At 44.5% G+C, this 16,933-nt stretch overlaps 1 protein-coding gene across 4 annotated transcripts in view; it reads right to left on the minus strand.

Moving 5' to 3' along the window:
• Window positions 1-581: 581 nt before the first annotated feature.
• The window catches only part of VPS28 (VPS28 subunit of ESCRT-I), an 83,623-nt gene continuing 67,271 nt past the window's right edge, over window positions 582-16,933 (minus strand). For all 4 annotated transcript variants that reach the window (XM_069946245.1, XM_069946243.1, XM_069946244.1 and 1 more), the window contains 5 exons: window positions 13,894-13,999; window positions 3,670-3,771; window positions 3,236-3,289; window positions 1,440-1,531; window positions 582-1,352 (listed from right to left, as the gene is read on the minus strand). In XM_069946245.1, the coding sequence (XP_069802346.1) occupies window positions 1,235-1,352; window positions 1,440-1,531; window positions 3,236-3,289; window positions 3,670-3,771; window positions 13,894-13,999 (472 nt within the window). In that variant the 3' untranslated portion in view covers window positions 582-1,234. The remainder of the gene's footprint in view (window positions 1,353-1,439; window positions 1,532-3,235; window positions 3,290-3,669; window positions 3,772-13,893; window positions 14,000-16,933) is intronic.

The following is a 16,933-nucleotide window of genomic DNA, read 5'->3' on the forward strand; positions in this document are numbered from 1 at the left end:
AGAGCTGACCAATTTTTTCTTTTTTTCTGAGTTCCGCCACTGGCTGGAGGACATTATTTCTATATGGAGGGCACAGCAGGAGACATTATTACTATATGGGTGGAACAGCAGGGGACATTAGTATATGGGGGAACAGCAGGAGACATTATTACTATATGGAGGCACAGCAGGAGGCATTATTACTATATGGAGGCACAGCAGGGACATTACTATATGGGGGCACAGCAGGAGACATTACTACTATATGGGGGGCACAGCAGGGGATCCTACATACAGGGGGGCACAGCAGGGGCCATTATTACTACATAAACACAGGTAATACGATTGGAGGTCCACAAGTAGCAAGGATTCGAGTACAGCTAGCTGTAGTAGTACTGGTACAGAGCAAGTGATAGGGGTAGTAGTAGGTAGTTTAAAACCACGTTTAATGTTTCTAGGTTAAACCTCTTTCTCAAGTCCTCTGTGAGAGGTAGGGAGCCAAACTAAAAAGTCATTGTTAAGTCTAGCTAACTGGTTGTACATTTAGAATGCCTTATTTAGGTGTGTAAGAGAGTGCGAGGGGATAACTGGCACTAAAGACATACACTAGCAACCCACATCTTTTATTCTTTAAAGATTTTTTTTTTCATTTGTAACAAGTTGAACGATTGATCGGCTCCATCACATCCAATCCAATAAACTACAACATACTTTTCCCAGAAGTAATGCAACAAAACAGGAAAAACAGCATTGGGGCAAATGCTTCCAGATTATATTATATCACATATTACATTATATCCCAAGAGTGACTACACAGTAGACGGCAGAGGAGATGCGGCCTTCTGGCTATACAGAGCGGATTACATCCAGACCAGGGCAGACTGCTGTGTGTCCAATGGGGGCCGCAGCTCGGGAACATGACTGCTGGGCAGACTCTTCAATTTCAGAACGCTAAATACACCAAGAGACACCTGTATAAAGGGCCCAGCATGAGTTCAGGTGTGTGTGTGTGAGCTGTCAGATGTTGAAGAGGTCAGGTCGGGGGGAGCTGTCAGGTGATGCAGGGAGAGCCTTCAGGTCAAGGGTTGCTGTACAGTGAGGAGTTGGAGAGCCAATGGCTGACCACTGACAGGTCAAACAGAGTCGGGGTGGGGTGAGTTTCTCTTTCAGGATAGACGTTACACAAGGACCATAGCACTGGCATCTGGAGGGATGGTGCCTGATGTTTGGACAGGCTCCAGAATAACATATGGGGTTAGGAGTGAAGGAAGCGATTGAAGGCATTATATGCAGATTCCAGGTCAAACAACATCTGCCGGACTTGGGAATCATCGAGTTCATCAGAGGCAGACATGCTGCTCAACTTCTGTAACCTGTGATGAGAAGAAGTCAGAAGTTTGCTGCAGAGGTAGGACAGGGCGGATTTACAAGAGACATCCCCCAGGGGGCACTATTCTTACCATTGGCTGACCTTCTCTCTGCCCTCAAAGTCTGGTGGTAGATGGCTCATCCTGTTCATGGTCTCCATCAGCTCTCGCAGGTCTGGTTGGATCTAGCAGGACAGAATAGAGAAGGTAAGCCAGCAGGAGGATGCCTGGAAGCTGGGATTTTTAGGAACATATTATTATAATTATATATATATATATATATATATATATATATATATATATACACACACACACACACACAAATACATACACACACAGAGTTCTGGCCAAAAGTATTGGCACCCCTGCAATTCTGTCAGATAATACTCCATTTCTTCCAGAAAATGACTGCATTACAAATGCTTTGGTAATAATCTCTTCATTTAATTTGTCTTTAATGGAAAACCACAAAAAGAATTGTAAAAAAGCTAAATTGGATATAATTCCACACCAACCATAAAAAAGGGGGTGGACAAAAGTATTGGCACCCTTAGAAAAATCATGTGATGCTTCTGTATGAGTGTAATTCCCATCAGCTGTCACTTCCCTGTGGCACATACGAGGTGGTGGCAATAACTAAATCCCACTTGCAGCCAGGTGAAATGGATTAAAGTTGATGCAACCTCTGTCCTGTATCCTTGTGTGACCGCATTGAGCATGGAGAAAAGAAAGAAGACCAAAGAACTGGCTGAGGACCTGAGAAGCCAAATTGTGAGGAAGCATGAGCAATCTCAAGGCTACAAGTCCATCTCCAAAGACCTAAATCTTCCTGTGTCTACCGTGCGCAGTGTCATCAAGAAGTGTAAAGCCCAGTATCGTAGATGGCAGATACCTGTACTTTCAGAGTAGCTGGTCTAAGTCATCTTGACAGTCCTGCCTGTAGGAAGTCTAATATCTGAGCTCGGCTGGAAAAGGCTGAGGAGACTCGCACCTTATAGAGAACACCGTCAACACTTTTAGGTAAATGGAAGCAGTTACCTTCTTCCTACTTTTCATGAGTGTTGATAGAACACCTTTAGCGACCCTCTGCTTCTTAGCATGGACTCTTCAGGATCCAGGCAGAGAGATGTAGCTTCCCCGGATCCTCGGGTGTAGTATTGGACCCTGAAAGAGGATGTCCGCTACCTGAGGGAGTAGGATTGGGCCCTCCTCGGTCAGAGATCTGAGGAGACCGAACAAGCTTCTTTTTGGCCAGTATGGGATGATCAAGATGACTTTTGTTTTTTGGTCCCTGATCTTTTGGAGAACCCTGGGAATTAGCGGAATTGGTGGAAATCCGTAGGCTAGCTGCACTCTCCAGAGTCAGAGCATCTATTGCTGCCGGTCTATTGGCTGGGTTTAAGGAGTAAAATTAAAAATTTAACTTTCCTTTTTTCCCTTGTGGCGAACAGGTCTATCTGAGGGTAGCCCCACCACGCTGCTAGTTGATGGAACACCTGGACCTTCAGGCACCATTCCCCCGGATGGATCCTGTTGCAACTGAGGTAATCTGCTTGTTTGTTCTCAGTTCCCTTTAGAGGAGTGGCTGAAAGGGATAGGAGATGTGTCTCTGCCCAGGTAAAGATCTGTTGTGAGATCGACCAGAGGCGGTTGTTTATTTGCGCTTCCCAATGATCAATGATTTAACTTTTTTTTTTTCATTCTCTTTTGTTTTTCTTTATTGCAAGCAAAATAAATGAAGATTTTATTACCAAAGCATTTGTGATTGCAATCATTTTCTTGGAGAAATTGAGTATTATCCGACAGAATTGCAGGGGTGCCAATACTTTTGGCCAGCACTGTATATATGTGTATATGTGACCTATAGGATAGAAGGCCCCAGACATTACCTCATCCATCGCTCTGATCTCTAAGCGGAGTTTATCCATCACAGTAATAAAGAGCTGTAAGAAGAGAGACTAAGTTACAGAGTAGCCAGAGACATCACCTCACAGAGACCTATAGATAACTCTATAGAGGACTATATCGACTGCATGTATACATCACCACCGACATCTCATTATACCCCAAACACAGACATATAGATAACCCTATAGAGGACTATATGGACTGCATGTATACATCACCTACAGTGACATCTTATTATACCCCACACAGACATATAGATAACCCTATAGAGGACTATATGGACTGCATGTATACATCACCTACAGTGACATCTTATTATACCCCACACAGACATATAAATAACCCTATAGAGGAAGTACAGACTGAAGTTCTGCCATTAGGGCTCATAACAGAGCTGCATCTCACCACCACTCACCGACACAATATCTGCAATGCAACGATTCAGGTTTCCCTTGTCGTCCTTGATGGTAATTGGTCGATCCTCCTTAATTCGCTCCATTGCTAAAGGACAGTCCAACTACGGGAAGAAGAACCAGATCAGCAAGTTGTAGGGTGCCATCAGGATATGGCATCATGTCAAAGCGGAATCCAGAACTGGCTGCTCTACAGATAAAACCTACACCCAACTTGGACCCTCCAGCCATCACCAGTGCACACCGGACCCGGGCCCTCCAGGCATCACCAGTGCACACCGGACCCGGGCCCTCCAGGCATCACCAGTGCACACCGGACCCGGGCCCTCCAGGCATCACCAGTGCACACCGGACCCGGGCCCTCCAGGCATCACCAGTGCACACCGGACCTGGGCCCTCCAGGCATCACCAGTGCACACCAGACCCGGGCCCTCCAGCCATCACTAGTGTACACCGAACCCTCCAGGCATCACCAGTGTACACCGGACCCGGGCCCTCCAGGCATCACCAGTGCACACCGGACCCGGTCCCTCCAGCCATCACCAGTGTACACCGAATCCTCCAGGCATCACCAGTGTACACCGGACCCGGTCCCTCCAGCCATCACTAGTGTACACCGGACCCGGTCCCTCCAGCCATCACCAGTGTACACCGAATCCTCCAGGCATCACCAGTGTACACCGGACCCGGTCCCTCCAGCCATCACTAGTGTACACCGGACCCGGTCCCTCCAGCCATCACCAGTGCACACCGGACCCGGGCCCTCCAGGCATCACCAGTGCACACCAGACTCGGGCCCTCCAGGCATCTCCAGTGTACACCGGACCCTCCAGGCATCACCAGTGTACACCGGACCCGGGCCCTCCAGGCATCACTAGTGTACACCGAACCCTCCAGGCATCACCAGTGTACACCGGACCCGGGCCCTCCAGGCATCACCAGTGTACACCGGACCCGGGCCCTCCAGGCATCACTAGTGTACACCGAACCCTCCAGGCATCACCAGTGTACACCGGACCCGGGCCCTCCAGGCATCACCAGTGTACACCGGACCCGGGCCCTCCAGGCATCACCAGTGTACACCGGACCCGGGCCCTCCAGGCATCACCAGTGTACACCGGACCCGGGCCCTCCAGGCATCACTAGTGTACACCGAACCCTCCAGGCATCACCAGTGTACACCGGACCCGGGCCCTCCAGGCATCACCAGTGTACACCGGACCCGGGCCCTCCAGGCATCACCAGTGTACACCGGACCCGGGCCCTCCAGCCATCACTAGTGTACACCGGGCCCTCCAGGCATCTCCAGTGTACACGGCTGTGGAATCGGTAAGCCGTAGACTCCTGCTCCTTGATAAATGGCCGGTCATATAGCAGGGGAGTTATCTATCACACCCAGAGAGAAAACCCGGCACTGAGGACAGAGGTTACAGCTACATTACTTATGTCTCCTCCTCTATATTACACAGGATATCTCCATATTACACTGCTGCTCATATACAGTCATCAGCATCCAGGGAGAGACCAGCACAGATCTCCCCCCACACAATGGACTCTTCCAGCTCAGAAACAAAGTGACAAATAGTGACCGACAGCCTCTACCCGACCACCCTTATGTAATAGGGCCAGTGTCCTATTACTGATATATTCCCCGACCACCCTTATGTAATAGGGCCAGTGTCCTATTACTGATATATTCCCCGACCACCCTTATGTAATAGGGCCAGTGTCCTATTACTGATATATTCCCCGACCACCCTTATGTAATAGGGCCAGTGTCCTATTACTGATATATTCCCCGACCACCCTTATGTAATGGGGCCAGTGTCCTATTACTGATATATTCCCCGACCACCCTTATGTAATAGGGCCAGTGTCCTATTACTGATATATTCCCCGACCACCCTTATGTAATAGGGCCAGTGTCCTATTACTGATATATTCCCCGACCACCCTTATGTAATAGGGCCAGGTCCTATTACTGATATATTCCCCGACCACCCTTATGTAATAGGGCCAGTGTCCTATTACTGATATATTCCCCGACCACCCTTATGTAATAGGGCCAGTGTCCTATTACTGATATATCCCCCGACCACCCTTATGTAATAGGGCCAGTGTCCTATTACTGATATATTCCCCGACCACCCTTATGTAATAGGGCCAGTGTCCTATTACTGATATATCCCCCGACCACCCTTATGTAATAGGACCAGTGTCCTATTACTGATATATTCCCCGACCACCCTTATGTAATAGGGCCAGTGTCCTATTACTGATATATTCCCCGACCACCCTTATGTAATAGGGCCAGTGTCCTATTACTGATATATCCCCCGACCACCCTTATGTAATAGGGCCAGTGTCCTATTACTGATATATTCCCCGACCACCCTTATGTAATAGGGCCAGTGTCCTATTACTGATATATCCCCCGACCACCCTTATGTAATAGGGCCAGTGTCCTATTACTAATATATTCCCTGACCACCCTTATGTAATAGGGCCAGTGTCCTATTACTGATATATCCCCCGACCACCCTTATGTAATAGGGCCAGTGTCCTATTACTGATATATTCCCCGACCACCCTTATGTAATAGGGCCAGTGTCCTATTACTGATATATCCCCCGACCACCCTTATGTAATAGGACCAGTGTCCTATTAGAATGCTCTATTAGAATGCTCTATTAGAATGCTATATAAAATATATTGATGAGCAAAACTTGAAAAAATGTTCTTAAAATTTAGAATTGAGTTTTGATATTTTATGACTCCAATTCAGCATTTTGTTTATTTGGGGGGTATTTGTTTTTACGCCATTCGCCCTGGGGTAAAACTGACTTGTTATACATGTTCCGCAAGTCGTTACGATTACAACGACATATAACATGTATAACTTTTCTTTTATCTGATGTAAAAAATTCAAACCATTGTTACCAAATATACGTTCCTTACAATCGCTCCATTCCCCGGCTTATAACACAGTTATCCTTTGCTCTATTCCCTCTGTATAACACTGTTATCCTGTGCTCTATTCCCTCTGTATAACGCTGTTATCCTGTGCTCTATTCCCTCTGTATAACACTGTTATCCTGTGCTCTATTCCCTCTGTATAACACTGTTATCCTGTGCTCTATTCCCTCTGTATAACACTGTTATCCTGTGCTCTATTCCCTCTGTATAACGCTGTTATCCTGTGCTCTATTCCCTCTGTATAACGCTGTTATCCTGTGCTCTATTCCCTCTGTATAACGCTGTTATCCTGTGCTCTATTCCCTCTGTATAACGATGTTATCCTGTGCTCTATTCCCTCTGTATAACGCTGTTATCCTGTGCTCCATTCCCCGGCTTATAACACTGTTATCCTTTGCTCTATTCCCTCTGTATAACACTGTTATCCTGTGCTCTATTCCCTCTGTATAACACAGTTATCCTTTGCTCTATTCCCTCTGTATAACGCTGTTATCCTGTGCTCTATTCCCTCTGTATATTGCTGTTATCCTTTGCTCTATTCCCTCTGTATAACGCTGTTATCCTTTGCTCTATTCCCTCTGTATAAGGCTGTTATCCGTTGCTCTATTCCCTCTGTATAACGCTGTTATCCTTTGCTCTATTCCCCTCTGTATAACGCTGTTATCCTGTGCTCTATTCCCTCCTTATAACGCTGTTATCCTGTGCTCTATTCCCTCTGTATAACGCTGTTATCCTTTGCTCTATTCCCCTCCTTATAACGCTGTTATCCTTTGCTCTATTCCCTTTGTATAACACTGTTATCCTGTGCTCTATTCCCCTCCTTATAACGCTGTTATCCTTTGCTCTATTCCCTCTGTATAACACTGTTATCCTTTGCTCTATTCCCTTTGTATAACGCTGTTATCCTTTGCTCTATTCCCTCTGTATAACACTGTTATCCTGTGCTCTATTCCCCCTGTATAATGCTGTTATCCTGTGCTCTATTCCCCTCTATATAACACTGTTATCCTGTGCTCTATTCCCTCTGTATAACGCTGTTATCCTGTGCTCTATTCCCCTCCTTATAACGCTGTTATCCTTTGCTCTATTCCCTCTGTATAACGCTGTTATCCTGTGCTCTATTCCCTCTGTATAACGCTGTTATCCTGTGCTCTATTCCCTCTGTATAACGCTGTTATCCTTTGCTCTATTCCCTCTGTATAACGCTGTTATCCTGTGCTCTATTCCCTCTGTATAACGCTGTTATCCTTTGCTCTATTCCCTTTGTATAACACTGTTATCCTGTGCTCTATTCCCCTCCTTATAACGCTGTTATCCTTTGCTCTATTCCCCTCTGTATAACGCTGTTATCCTTTGCTCTATTCCCCTCTGTATAACGCTGTTATCCTGTGCTCTATTCCCTCTGTATAAGGCTGTTATCCGTTGCTCTATTCCCTCCTTATAACACTGTTATCCTGTGCTCTATTCCCTCTGTATAACGCTGTTATCCTTTGCTCTATTCCCCCTGTATAACGCTGTTATCCTGTGCTCTATTCCCTCTGTATAACACTGTTATCCTGTGCTCTATTCCCTCTGTATTACACTGTTATCCTTTGCTCTATTCCCTCTGTATAACGCTGTTATCCTGCGCTCTATTCCCTCTGTATAACGCTGTTATCCTTTGCTCTATTCCCCTCTATATAACACTGTTATCCTTTCCTCTATTCCCTCCATATAACGCTGTTATCCTGTGCTCTATTCCCTCTGTATAACGCTGTTATCCTTTGCTCTATTCCCCTCTATATAACACTGTTATCCTTTCCTCTATTCCCTCCATATAACGCTGTTATCCTTTGCTCTATTCCCCCTGTATAACAGTTATCCTTTGCTCTATTCCCTCTGTATAACGCTGTTATCCTGTGCTCTATTCCCCTCTGTATAAGGCTGTTATCCTTTGCTCTATTCCCTCCTTATAACACTGTTATCCTGTGCTCTATTCCCCTCTGTATAACACTGTTATCCTGTGCTCTATTCCCTCTGTATAACGCTGTTATCCTGTGCTCTATTCCCTCCTTATAACACTGTTATCCTGTGCTCTATTCCCCTCTGTATAAGGCTGTTATCCTTTGCTCTATTCCCTCTGTATAACGCTGTTATCCTTTGCTCTATCCCCTCCATATAACGCTGTTATCCTTTGCTCTATCCCCTCTGTATAACACTGTTATCCTTTGCTCTATTCCCTCTGTATAACACTGTTATCCTGTGCTCTATTCCCTCTGTATAACACTGTTATCCTTTGCTCTATTCCCTCCGTATAACGCTGTTATCCTTTGCTCTATTCCCTCTGTATAACGCTGTTATCCTTTGCTCTATTCCCCCTGTATAACACTGTTATCCTTTGCTCTATTCCCTCTGTATAACGCTGTTATCCTGTGCTCTATTCCCCTCTGTATAAGGCTGTTATCCTTTGCTCTATTCCCTCCTTATAACACTGTTATCCTGTGCTCTATTCCCCTCTGTATAACACTGTTATCCTGTGCTCTATTCCCTCTGTATAACGCTGTTATCCTTTGCTCTATTCCCTCTGTATAACACTGTTATCCTGTGCTCTATTCCCTCTGTATAACACTGTTATCCTGTGCTCTATTCCCTCCTTATAACACTGTTATCCTGTGCTCTATTCCCCTCTGTATAAGGCTGTTATCCTTTGCTCTATTCCCTCCTTATAACACTGTTATCCTTTGCTCTATTCCCTCCGTATAACGCTGTTATCCTGTGCTCTATTCCCTCTGTATAACGCTGCTATCCTGTGCTCTATTCCCTCTGTATAACACCGTTATCCTTTGCTCTATTCCCTCTGTATAACACTGTTATCCTTTGCTCTATTCCCCTCTGTATAACGCTGTTATCCTGTGCTCTATTCCCTCTGTATACCACTGTTATCCTGTGCTCTATTCCCTCTGTATAACGCTGTTATCCTTTGCTCTATTCCCTCTGTATATCAGTTATCCTGTGCTCTATTCCCCTCCTTATAACGCTGTTATCCTGTGCTCTATTCCCTCTGTATAACGCTGTTATCCTGTGCTCTATTCCCTCTGTATAACGCTGTTATCCTTTGCTCTATTCCCTCCCTATAACGCTGTTATCCTTTGCTCTATTCCCCCTGTATAACGCTGTTATCCTGTGCTCTATTCCCTCTTTATAACACTGTTATCCTGTGCTCTATTCCTTCTGTATAACGCTGTTATCCTGTGCTCTATTCCCTCCGTATAACGCTGTTATCCTGAGCTCTATTCCCTCTGTATTACACTGTTATCCTTTGCTCTATTCCCTCTGTATAACGCTGTTATCCTGCGCTCTATTCCCTCTGTATAACGCTGTTATCCTGTGCTCTATTCCCTCCTTATAACGCTGTTATCCTTTGCTCTATTCCCTCTGTATAACGCTGTTATCCTTTGCTCTATTCCCCTCTATATAACGCTGTTATCCTTTCCTCTATTCCCTCCATATAACGCTGTTATCCTGTGCTCTATTCCCCTCTGTATAACGCTGTTATCCTGTGCTCTATTCCCCCTGTATAACGCTGTTATCCTTTGCTCTATTCCCTCTATATAACGCTGTTATCCTTTGCTCTATTCCCTCCATATAACGCTGTTATCCTTTGCTCTATTCCCTCTGTATAACACTGTTATCCTATGCTCTATTCCCCCTGTATAACATAACATGTTATCCTTTGCTCTATTCCCTCCATATAACGCTGTTATCCTTTGCTCTATTCCCTCTGTATAACACTGTTATCCTTTGCTCTATTCCCCCTGTATAACACTGTTATCCTTTGCTCTATTCCCTCTGTATAACGCTGTTATCCTGTGCTCTATTCCCCTCTGTATAAGGCTGTTATCCTTTGCTCTATTCCCTCCTTATAACACTGTTATCCTGTGCTCTATTCCCCTCTGTATAACACTGTTATCCTGTGCTCTATTCCCTCTGTATAACGCTGTTATCCTGTGCTCTATTCCCTCTGTATAACACTGTTATCCTTTGCTCTATTCCCTCTGTATAACGCTGGTATCCTGTGCTCTATTCCCTCTGTATAACGCTGTTATCCTTTGCTCTATTCCCTCTGTATAACGCTGTTATCCTGTGCTCTATTCCCTCTGTATAACACTGTTATCCTGTGCTCTATTCCCTCTGTATAACGCTGTTATCCTTTGCTCTATTCCCTCTGTATAACACTGTTATCCTGTGCTCTATTCCCTCTGTATAACGATGTTATCCTGTGCTCTATTCCCTCTGTATAACGCTGTTATCCTTTGCTCTATTCCCTCTGTATAACGCTGTTATCCTGTGCTCTATTCCCTCCTTATAACGCTGTTATCCTTTGCTCTATTCCCTCCTTATAAAGCTGTTATCCTGTGCTCTATTCCCTCTGTATAACACTGTTATCCTGTGCCCTATTCCCTCTGTATAACGCTGTTATCCTGTGCTCTATTCCCTCTGTATAACGCTGTTATCCTGTGCTCTATTCCCCCTGTATCCTGTGCTCCTGTGTCAGGTGTCAGTTTTTGCGCCATGATGTGTTCTTTCTATCGGTACCTTGATTGCGCATTTGCGACTTTTTGATCGCTTTTTATTACAATTTTTCTGGATTTGATGCGACCAAAAATGCGCATTTTTGAACTTTGGAATTTTTTTGCGCTTACGTCGTTTACCGTGCGAGATCAGGAATGTGATTAATAGTTTGGGCGATTACGCACGCGGCGATACCAAACATGTTTATTTTTATTTATAACCTGGGAAAAGGGGGGTGATTCAGACTTTTATTAGGGGAGGGGGCTTTTTATTGATAACAACACTTTATTTATTTTTTTACACTTATACTAGAAGCCCCCCTGGGGTTAGGGTTATTTCCCCCCCCCTCCTGGGGTTAGGGTTATTTCCCCCCCCCCCCTCCTCCTGGGGTTAGGGTTATTTCCCCCCCCCCCCTCCCTCCTCCTGGGGTTAGGGTTATTTCCCCCCCCCTCCCTCCTCCTGGGGTTAGGGTTATTTCCCCCCCCCTCCCTCCTCCTGGGGTTAGGGTTATTTCCCCCCCCCCTCCCTCCTCCTGGGGTTAGGGTTATTTCCCCCCCCCCTCCCTCCTCCTGGGGTTAGGGTTATTTCCCCCCCCCCCTCCCTCCTCCTGGGGTTAGGGTTATTCCCCCCCCCCTCCTCCTGGGGTTAGGGTTATTTCCCCCCCCCCCCTCCTCCCTCCTGGGGTTCTCACCTCTCAAAAAGCTTCCTCTTTTCAGGTTAAGTGGTGCTATAACCCACGTCGAGAGCACGTCTAAAAAGCGCAGGGCAGTATCCTAAACGCAAGAGGAACTAGTCTGGATAGGACAAAGCGACCATAAAGAAGGTCTACGTATCCTATCTCGGAGTGCAGGTAACTGGGACACCCCTGGACACTTAGCGAAGACCAGATAACCACGGCTGGGGCTTGTAGTACCATGACAGAATGGGTCACCCAACACTTTAGAGCACAAGGTGGTCAGACAGTCTACACACAAAAACAACTACCTCATTCTAAAGTATATCTTCAAAGTTATGGCAGAGTACATTGTTACAATGGGTTGGGGCTCCTTTGACAAACTCTTCTCTACTACTCAACTCTCCAAGCACTGCTGCAACTACCTCTCTTCTATTCTACTTCTCCAAGCACAACAAGTTCCAGCATTAAAGTCTGTATCAAAGATTAATAGATTTTTACAAGAGTGTATTGTACTACTGAAGAATTCTACAGAAAAGTGGGTGTATGTTTACAACACTGGGACTCTTACTTTGTACACACCAGCACCTATACACACATCACTGCCTATTTTTCCCTGGACTGTGGGTGGCAGTACTGATAGTCTGGGTGGGTCAGTTGCCACTTAGGACTACTGTGACAAGAGAGCAAAGGACCCATCACAGGTCAGGCAGGTCACTGACCATTGGGGAACACAGCCAGCCACAAACAAAGCAGGTACCAACATTCCACCTGTGTGCTGGACAAGCACTGGCGTCATGACAATAACATCACTGGCCGAGCTAACACAGCAGCACCACATAAAGAACCCCTCCTAGATACTTTAGAAAGGAACAAAATCAATTGTAGGGGCCCATCCAAGGTTTTCAGACTCCTGGGACAAACCCCTTCCTTTCTGGTTTCCTCCACTCTTGGTATATAAGGGAAGCAATATTTTTATGGACAAGAAAGACTTTCTTGCCATCTAGTCCCCCAAACATTAGGCCCTGAACTGACTGGGGCTCTTTAGGGTCCCCTACTTCATGGTGGAGCAAACCTCTTTCACTAGGTCTCCCACCTCCGCACCTGCATCATCATCCTTAGAGTCAGACGTTTTTGATCCTCTCAGATTATTGGCTTCCTCCTCCTCCAAAACAGACACACATATAGCTGGTACTTTACGAGAGGGAGCGGGAGCCCCAGCGGGGGAGACTACGGCTGGGCATGACTTTATTCTGAGATTCTTCTTTAATAATGTCCATCACTGTACCCAGAGATGGAACCTCTGCTGCAATATAGTCCTCACACGTAGTCTGATCACAGCATAAGCTGCATCCTCTATGCTGGGAAGAGCACATTCATCCTGACAATATAAGCAAATACAACAGCCCCACATGAATGCTTGAAACGCTTAGAAGTGGTTGTCCCAGCAAGTTGGAGAAGACAATCTGTCCCTGGTGGCCCGGTGGACTCCTTCCTGGCTTCACGGCTGGAACTCTTTTTGGATACAGCACCACTTCACTGGCTGGTAACAGTGGCCTACACACATCGCTGCACGCTCCTTCCTTCCAGGATACACTAAGAGCGCCCCGCACCGCGTCACAGAGGCATCCAGACCGGCAGTGGAGGAAATGCTCTCCAATGAGGATGAGAGAAGAGCCTAGCTTCTTTATCCTCGGGATTTCCTGTCCCTGGGGGCAGGGCGCTCTGTGGTGCAGTCACATCCATGGGAAAGGTCCTTAGCTCACCATGTGATGAAGTGTACCATCCCACCACGGCCTCTCCTGGCCTCAGCCACACGTCTGTAATGTATGGTTCATCACAATGACTGCTGATGCCGGGAGCTCCGGTCCCAAGCATAACGTACACTGTAGATGTATGACTAAGCCCTTAGTCTACATACTCATTTAGGATCCAGCTGGTCCCTGCTTAATTACCCAGGAATCCAAGATGGAGGCAGACCCCCCCCCCCCCTCCCACACCCATCAGAGATTTACCCCACACTCACCCTGTACTTTCTGCAGAAGTCATCGATGGATCCCACCTCTGCTCCCTGTACTTGCTTAAACGCGGCTTTATACTGGACCAGGAGACGGGAGCAGGCGGCTGTGTACCTGGAAGACACAGGCAACAGGGTGAGGAGGGTGTGTGTGTGTGTGTGTATGTGTGTGTATTATGTGTATGTGTATATATGTGTATGTATGTATGTGTGTGTGTGTATGTGTGTATAATGTGTATGTGTATATATGAGTATGTATATATGTGTGTGTATATGTGTATGTATGTATGTGTGTGTATGTATATATGTGTGTATGTGTGTGTGTATGTGTATGTATATGTGTGTGTATGTATATATGTGTGTGTATGTATATATGTATGTATGTATATATATATATGTGTGTATATATGTGTGTGTATATGTGTATGTATGTATGTATGTATGTGTGTGTATATGTGTATGTATGTATGTATGTGTGTGTATGTATATATGTGTGTGTATGTGTGTGTGTATGTGTATGTATGTGTGTGTGTATGTATGTGTGTGTGTGTGTGTGTGTGCTCCTTTGTGGAAAATAGTGGTGATAATATATATAGATGGATTTATACATAAACAAAACATTTATTGTCATATCTCAGGAAGAAGAAGAAGTCCTCCTATTTGTCTAAGACTGACCTGGGACTTGTATGTATATTATATAGATGGGTTAAAATAAAAACATAATTCAATTCATATTACAATGAAATATAGAACCATAACCGTAAAAAAGAATTCATATAGTATATAGATTATGAATATGTATGGAGCCAGGCGATGCTGAATTATAACACAGTGGTATTAGGAAGTATTAGTGTTACCAGGTCATATGGTTTGTTATTGATGTATGCCGAGCCCATTACTTGTAGTGTCCGTAGATGGTGGACTAATAGTCAGTGGCACTTATGTGCACAAATGAGTACTCTCTGTATATATGTGTATATATGATAGATCCAGCAATAATAATCCACCTCTCAGACATCCAGCAGCTCTTCCCGCATGTAGCTGGTCAGTCCTTACCCCTTCATCGCTGTCTTGCTTACGGGTCTGGGTTCTTCGTGCTTGTTGGCGTGTACGGAGTCTTTGCTGTCACTGCGTCCGCCTGTTAGTGAGCGCACACTCAATCCCATTTCGGATACATAGTGTATGCTATAGATGAATCTCAGTATTCTTTGGCTCGGTTATCCGGACTCTGCTCGCTCCTTTCCTCAGTAACATATGGAGAACCGGATACAGGGAATGGCAGCTTGACCTTTTATTCCTTTTTGGTGTTTTGTAAAACATGTTGTGGATTTTTCCAGGAATAGTTTTTTCACATTTTCCTATTTTGTCACCTTATATTAGGCCGTCTATCCTTCTGTATATCGTATCGTTTCACATCATATAATTATATATTGTACATGATCAGTCATCAGTTATATAGTTGTACAGAACAGTTTTATATTTCATTGTGATATGAATTGAATTATGTTTTTATTTTAACCCATCTATATGATATACATACAAGTCACAGGTCTGTCTTGGGGTATGTGCACACTGAGAAAAAGGCGAGGAATTAGGTTAGGAATAGAAGAGGAATTTCAGCTTGAAATTCCTCCCGTAAAATATGTACAGAGCAATGTCTCATTGTGTTCAATGGGTTTTCTGCTCTGTTGTTCACACTGCAGAATTTCCAAGCAGAATTTTCTGCTGTAGATCTGCTAGAGGAATCCTATAGAAGTCAATGGGGGGCTTAAATTCAGCTTGAATTCTGGCTGAAAACTTTCTGCTTCAATTCCTCGAGAATTGCTCAGTGCGCACATAGCCTTAACCCCTCGCCTCCGCAGCCTGTTTTGGCCTTAATGACCAGGGCCTATTTTTCAAATCTGACCTGTCTCTCTTTATGTAGTAATAACTCTGCGATGCTTTTAACTATTGCGGTTATTCTGAGACAGTTTTTTCGTGACATATTCCTCTTTATGTTTGTGGTATACTTTGGTTGATACACTCAGTAGTTTTTTGTAAAAAACACAACATTTGCACAAAAATTTGAAAAACATATGTTTTTGTATATTCAAAACTCTCTTTTCATAAGAAAGATAGTCATGCCACATGAACTAATTATTACTGCAACATCTATAACATCTCTGCTTTATGGTGATGTCATTTGGTGAACGTCCTTTTACTTGTTAGGATGTTAGAGGGCTTCGAAATTTTGCAGCGATTTTTCAAATTTTCAGGAAAATTTCAAATTCTGATTTAATTAGGGACCAGTTTAGTTCTGAAGTGGATTTGTGGGGCCTGAATGTTAGTTACCCCCATAAATCTCTCCACTGTAAAAACTGCACCCCTCAAAGTATTCAAAGTAACATTTCATAAGTGTATTAACCCTTTAGGTGTTTCGCAGAAATTTAAGCAAGTTGGAGGGGAAATTTAACATTTTAATTTTTTTGGCAGATATTCCATTTTAATCCATTTTTTTCCTCTTACGCAGCAAATACTAACTGAGAAACGGAACTCAATATTTATTCCCCTTATTCCAATGTTTCTAGTAATCCCCCATATGTGGCCGCAGTGCGTCACCTGTCTCAACCACAGGCCGCAGACATGACAGAGACCTGGGGAATTTGGGGGTTCTTTTTTATTTCAGAGTTTTTTTTAGCCATTATACCATGTCACAGAGGCCTTGCGGTGCCAAAATATTTGTGTAAGACAAGTTGACATTTCCATCGGTACCATTCTGGGGGACATGTGATAACCAGATCATTTTTTAATTATTTTTTTTATGAGGTGGTATGAATAAAAAACACAATTTAGCAGCTGTTTTTCACCATTTTTTTGTACGCCCTTTACTATACGTCACATATGACATGTTATCTTTATTCATCAGGTCGGTACAATTACAGCGATATCCATTTTATATAGCTTTTGTTATAGTTTATGGCATTTATACTATAAATACTGTTTGTGTCTTGCATATTGTAAGTGGTAATATTTAAATTTTTTCACCAATGGAGTTATGTGAGGGCTTTTT

This window comes from Dendropsophus ebraccatus, chromosome 11, assembly GCF_027789765.1.
Source record: "Dendropsophus ebraccatus isolate aDenEbr1 chromosome 11, aDenEbr1.pat, whole genome shotgun sequence".
Taxonomy (NCBI): Eukaryota; Metazoa; Chordata; class Amphibia; order Anura; family Hylidae; genus Dendropsophus; species Dendropsophus ebraccatus.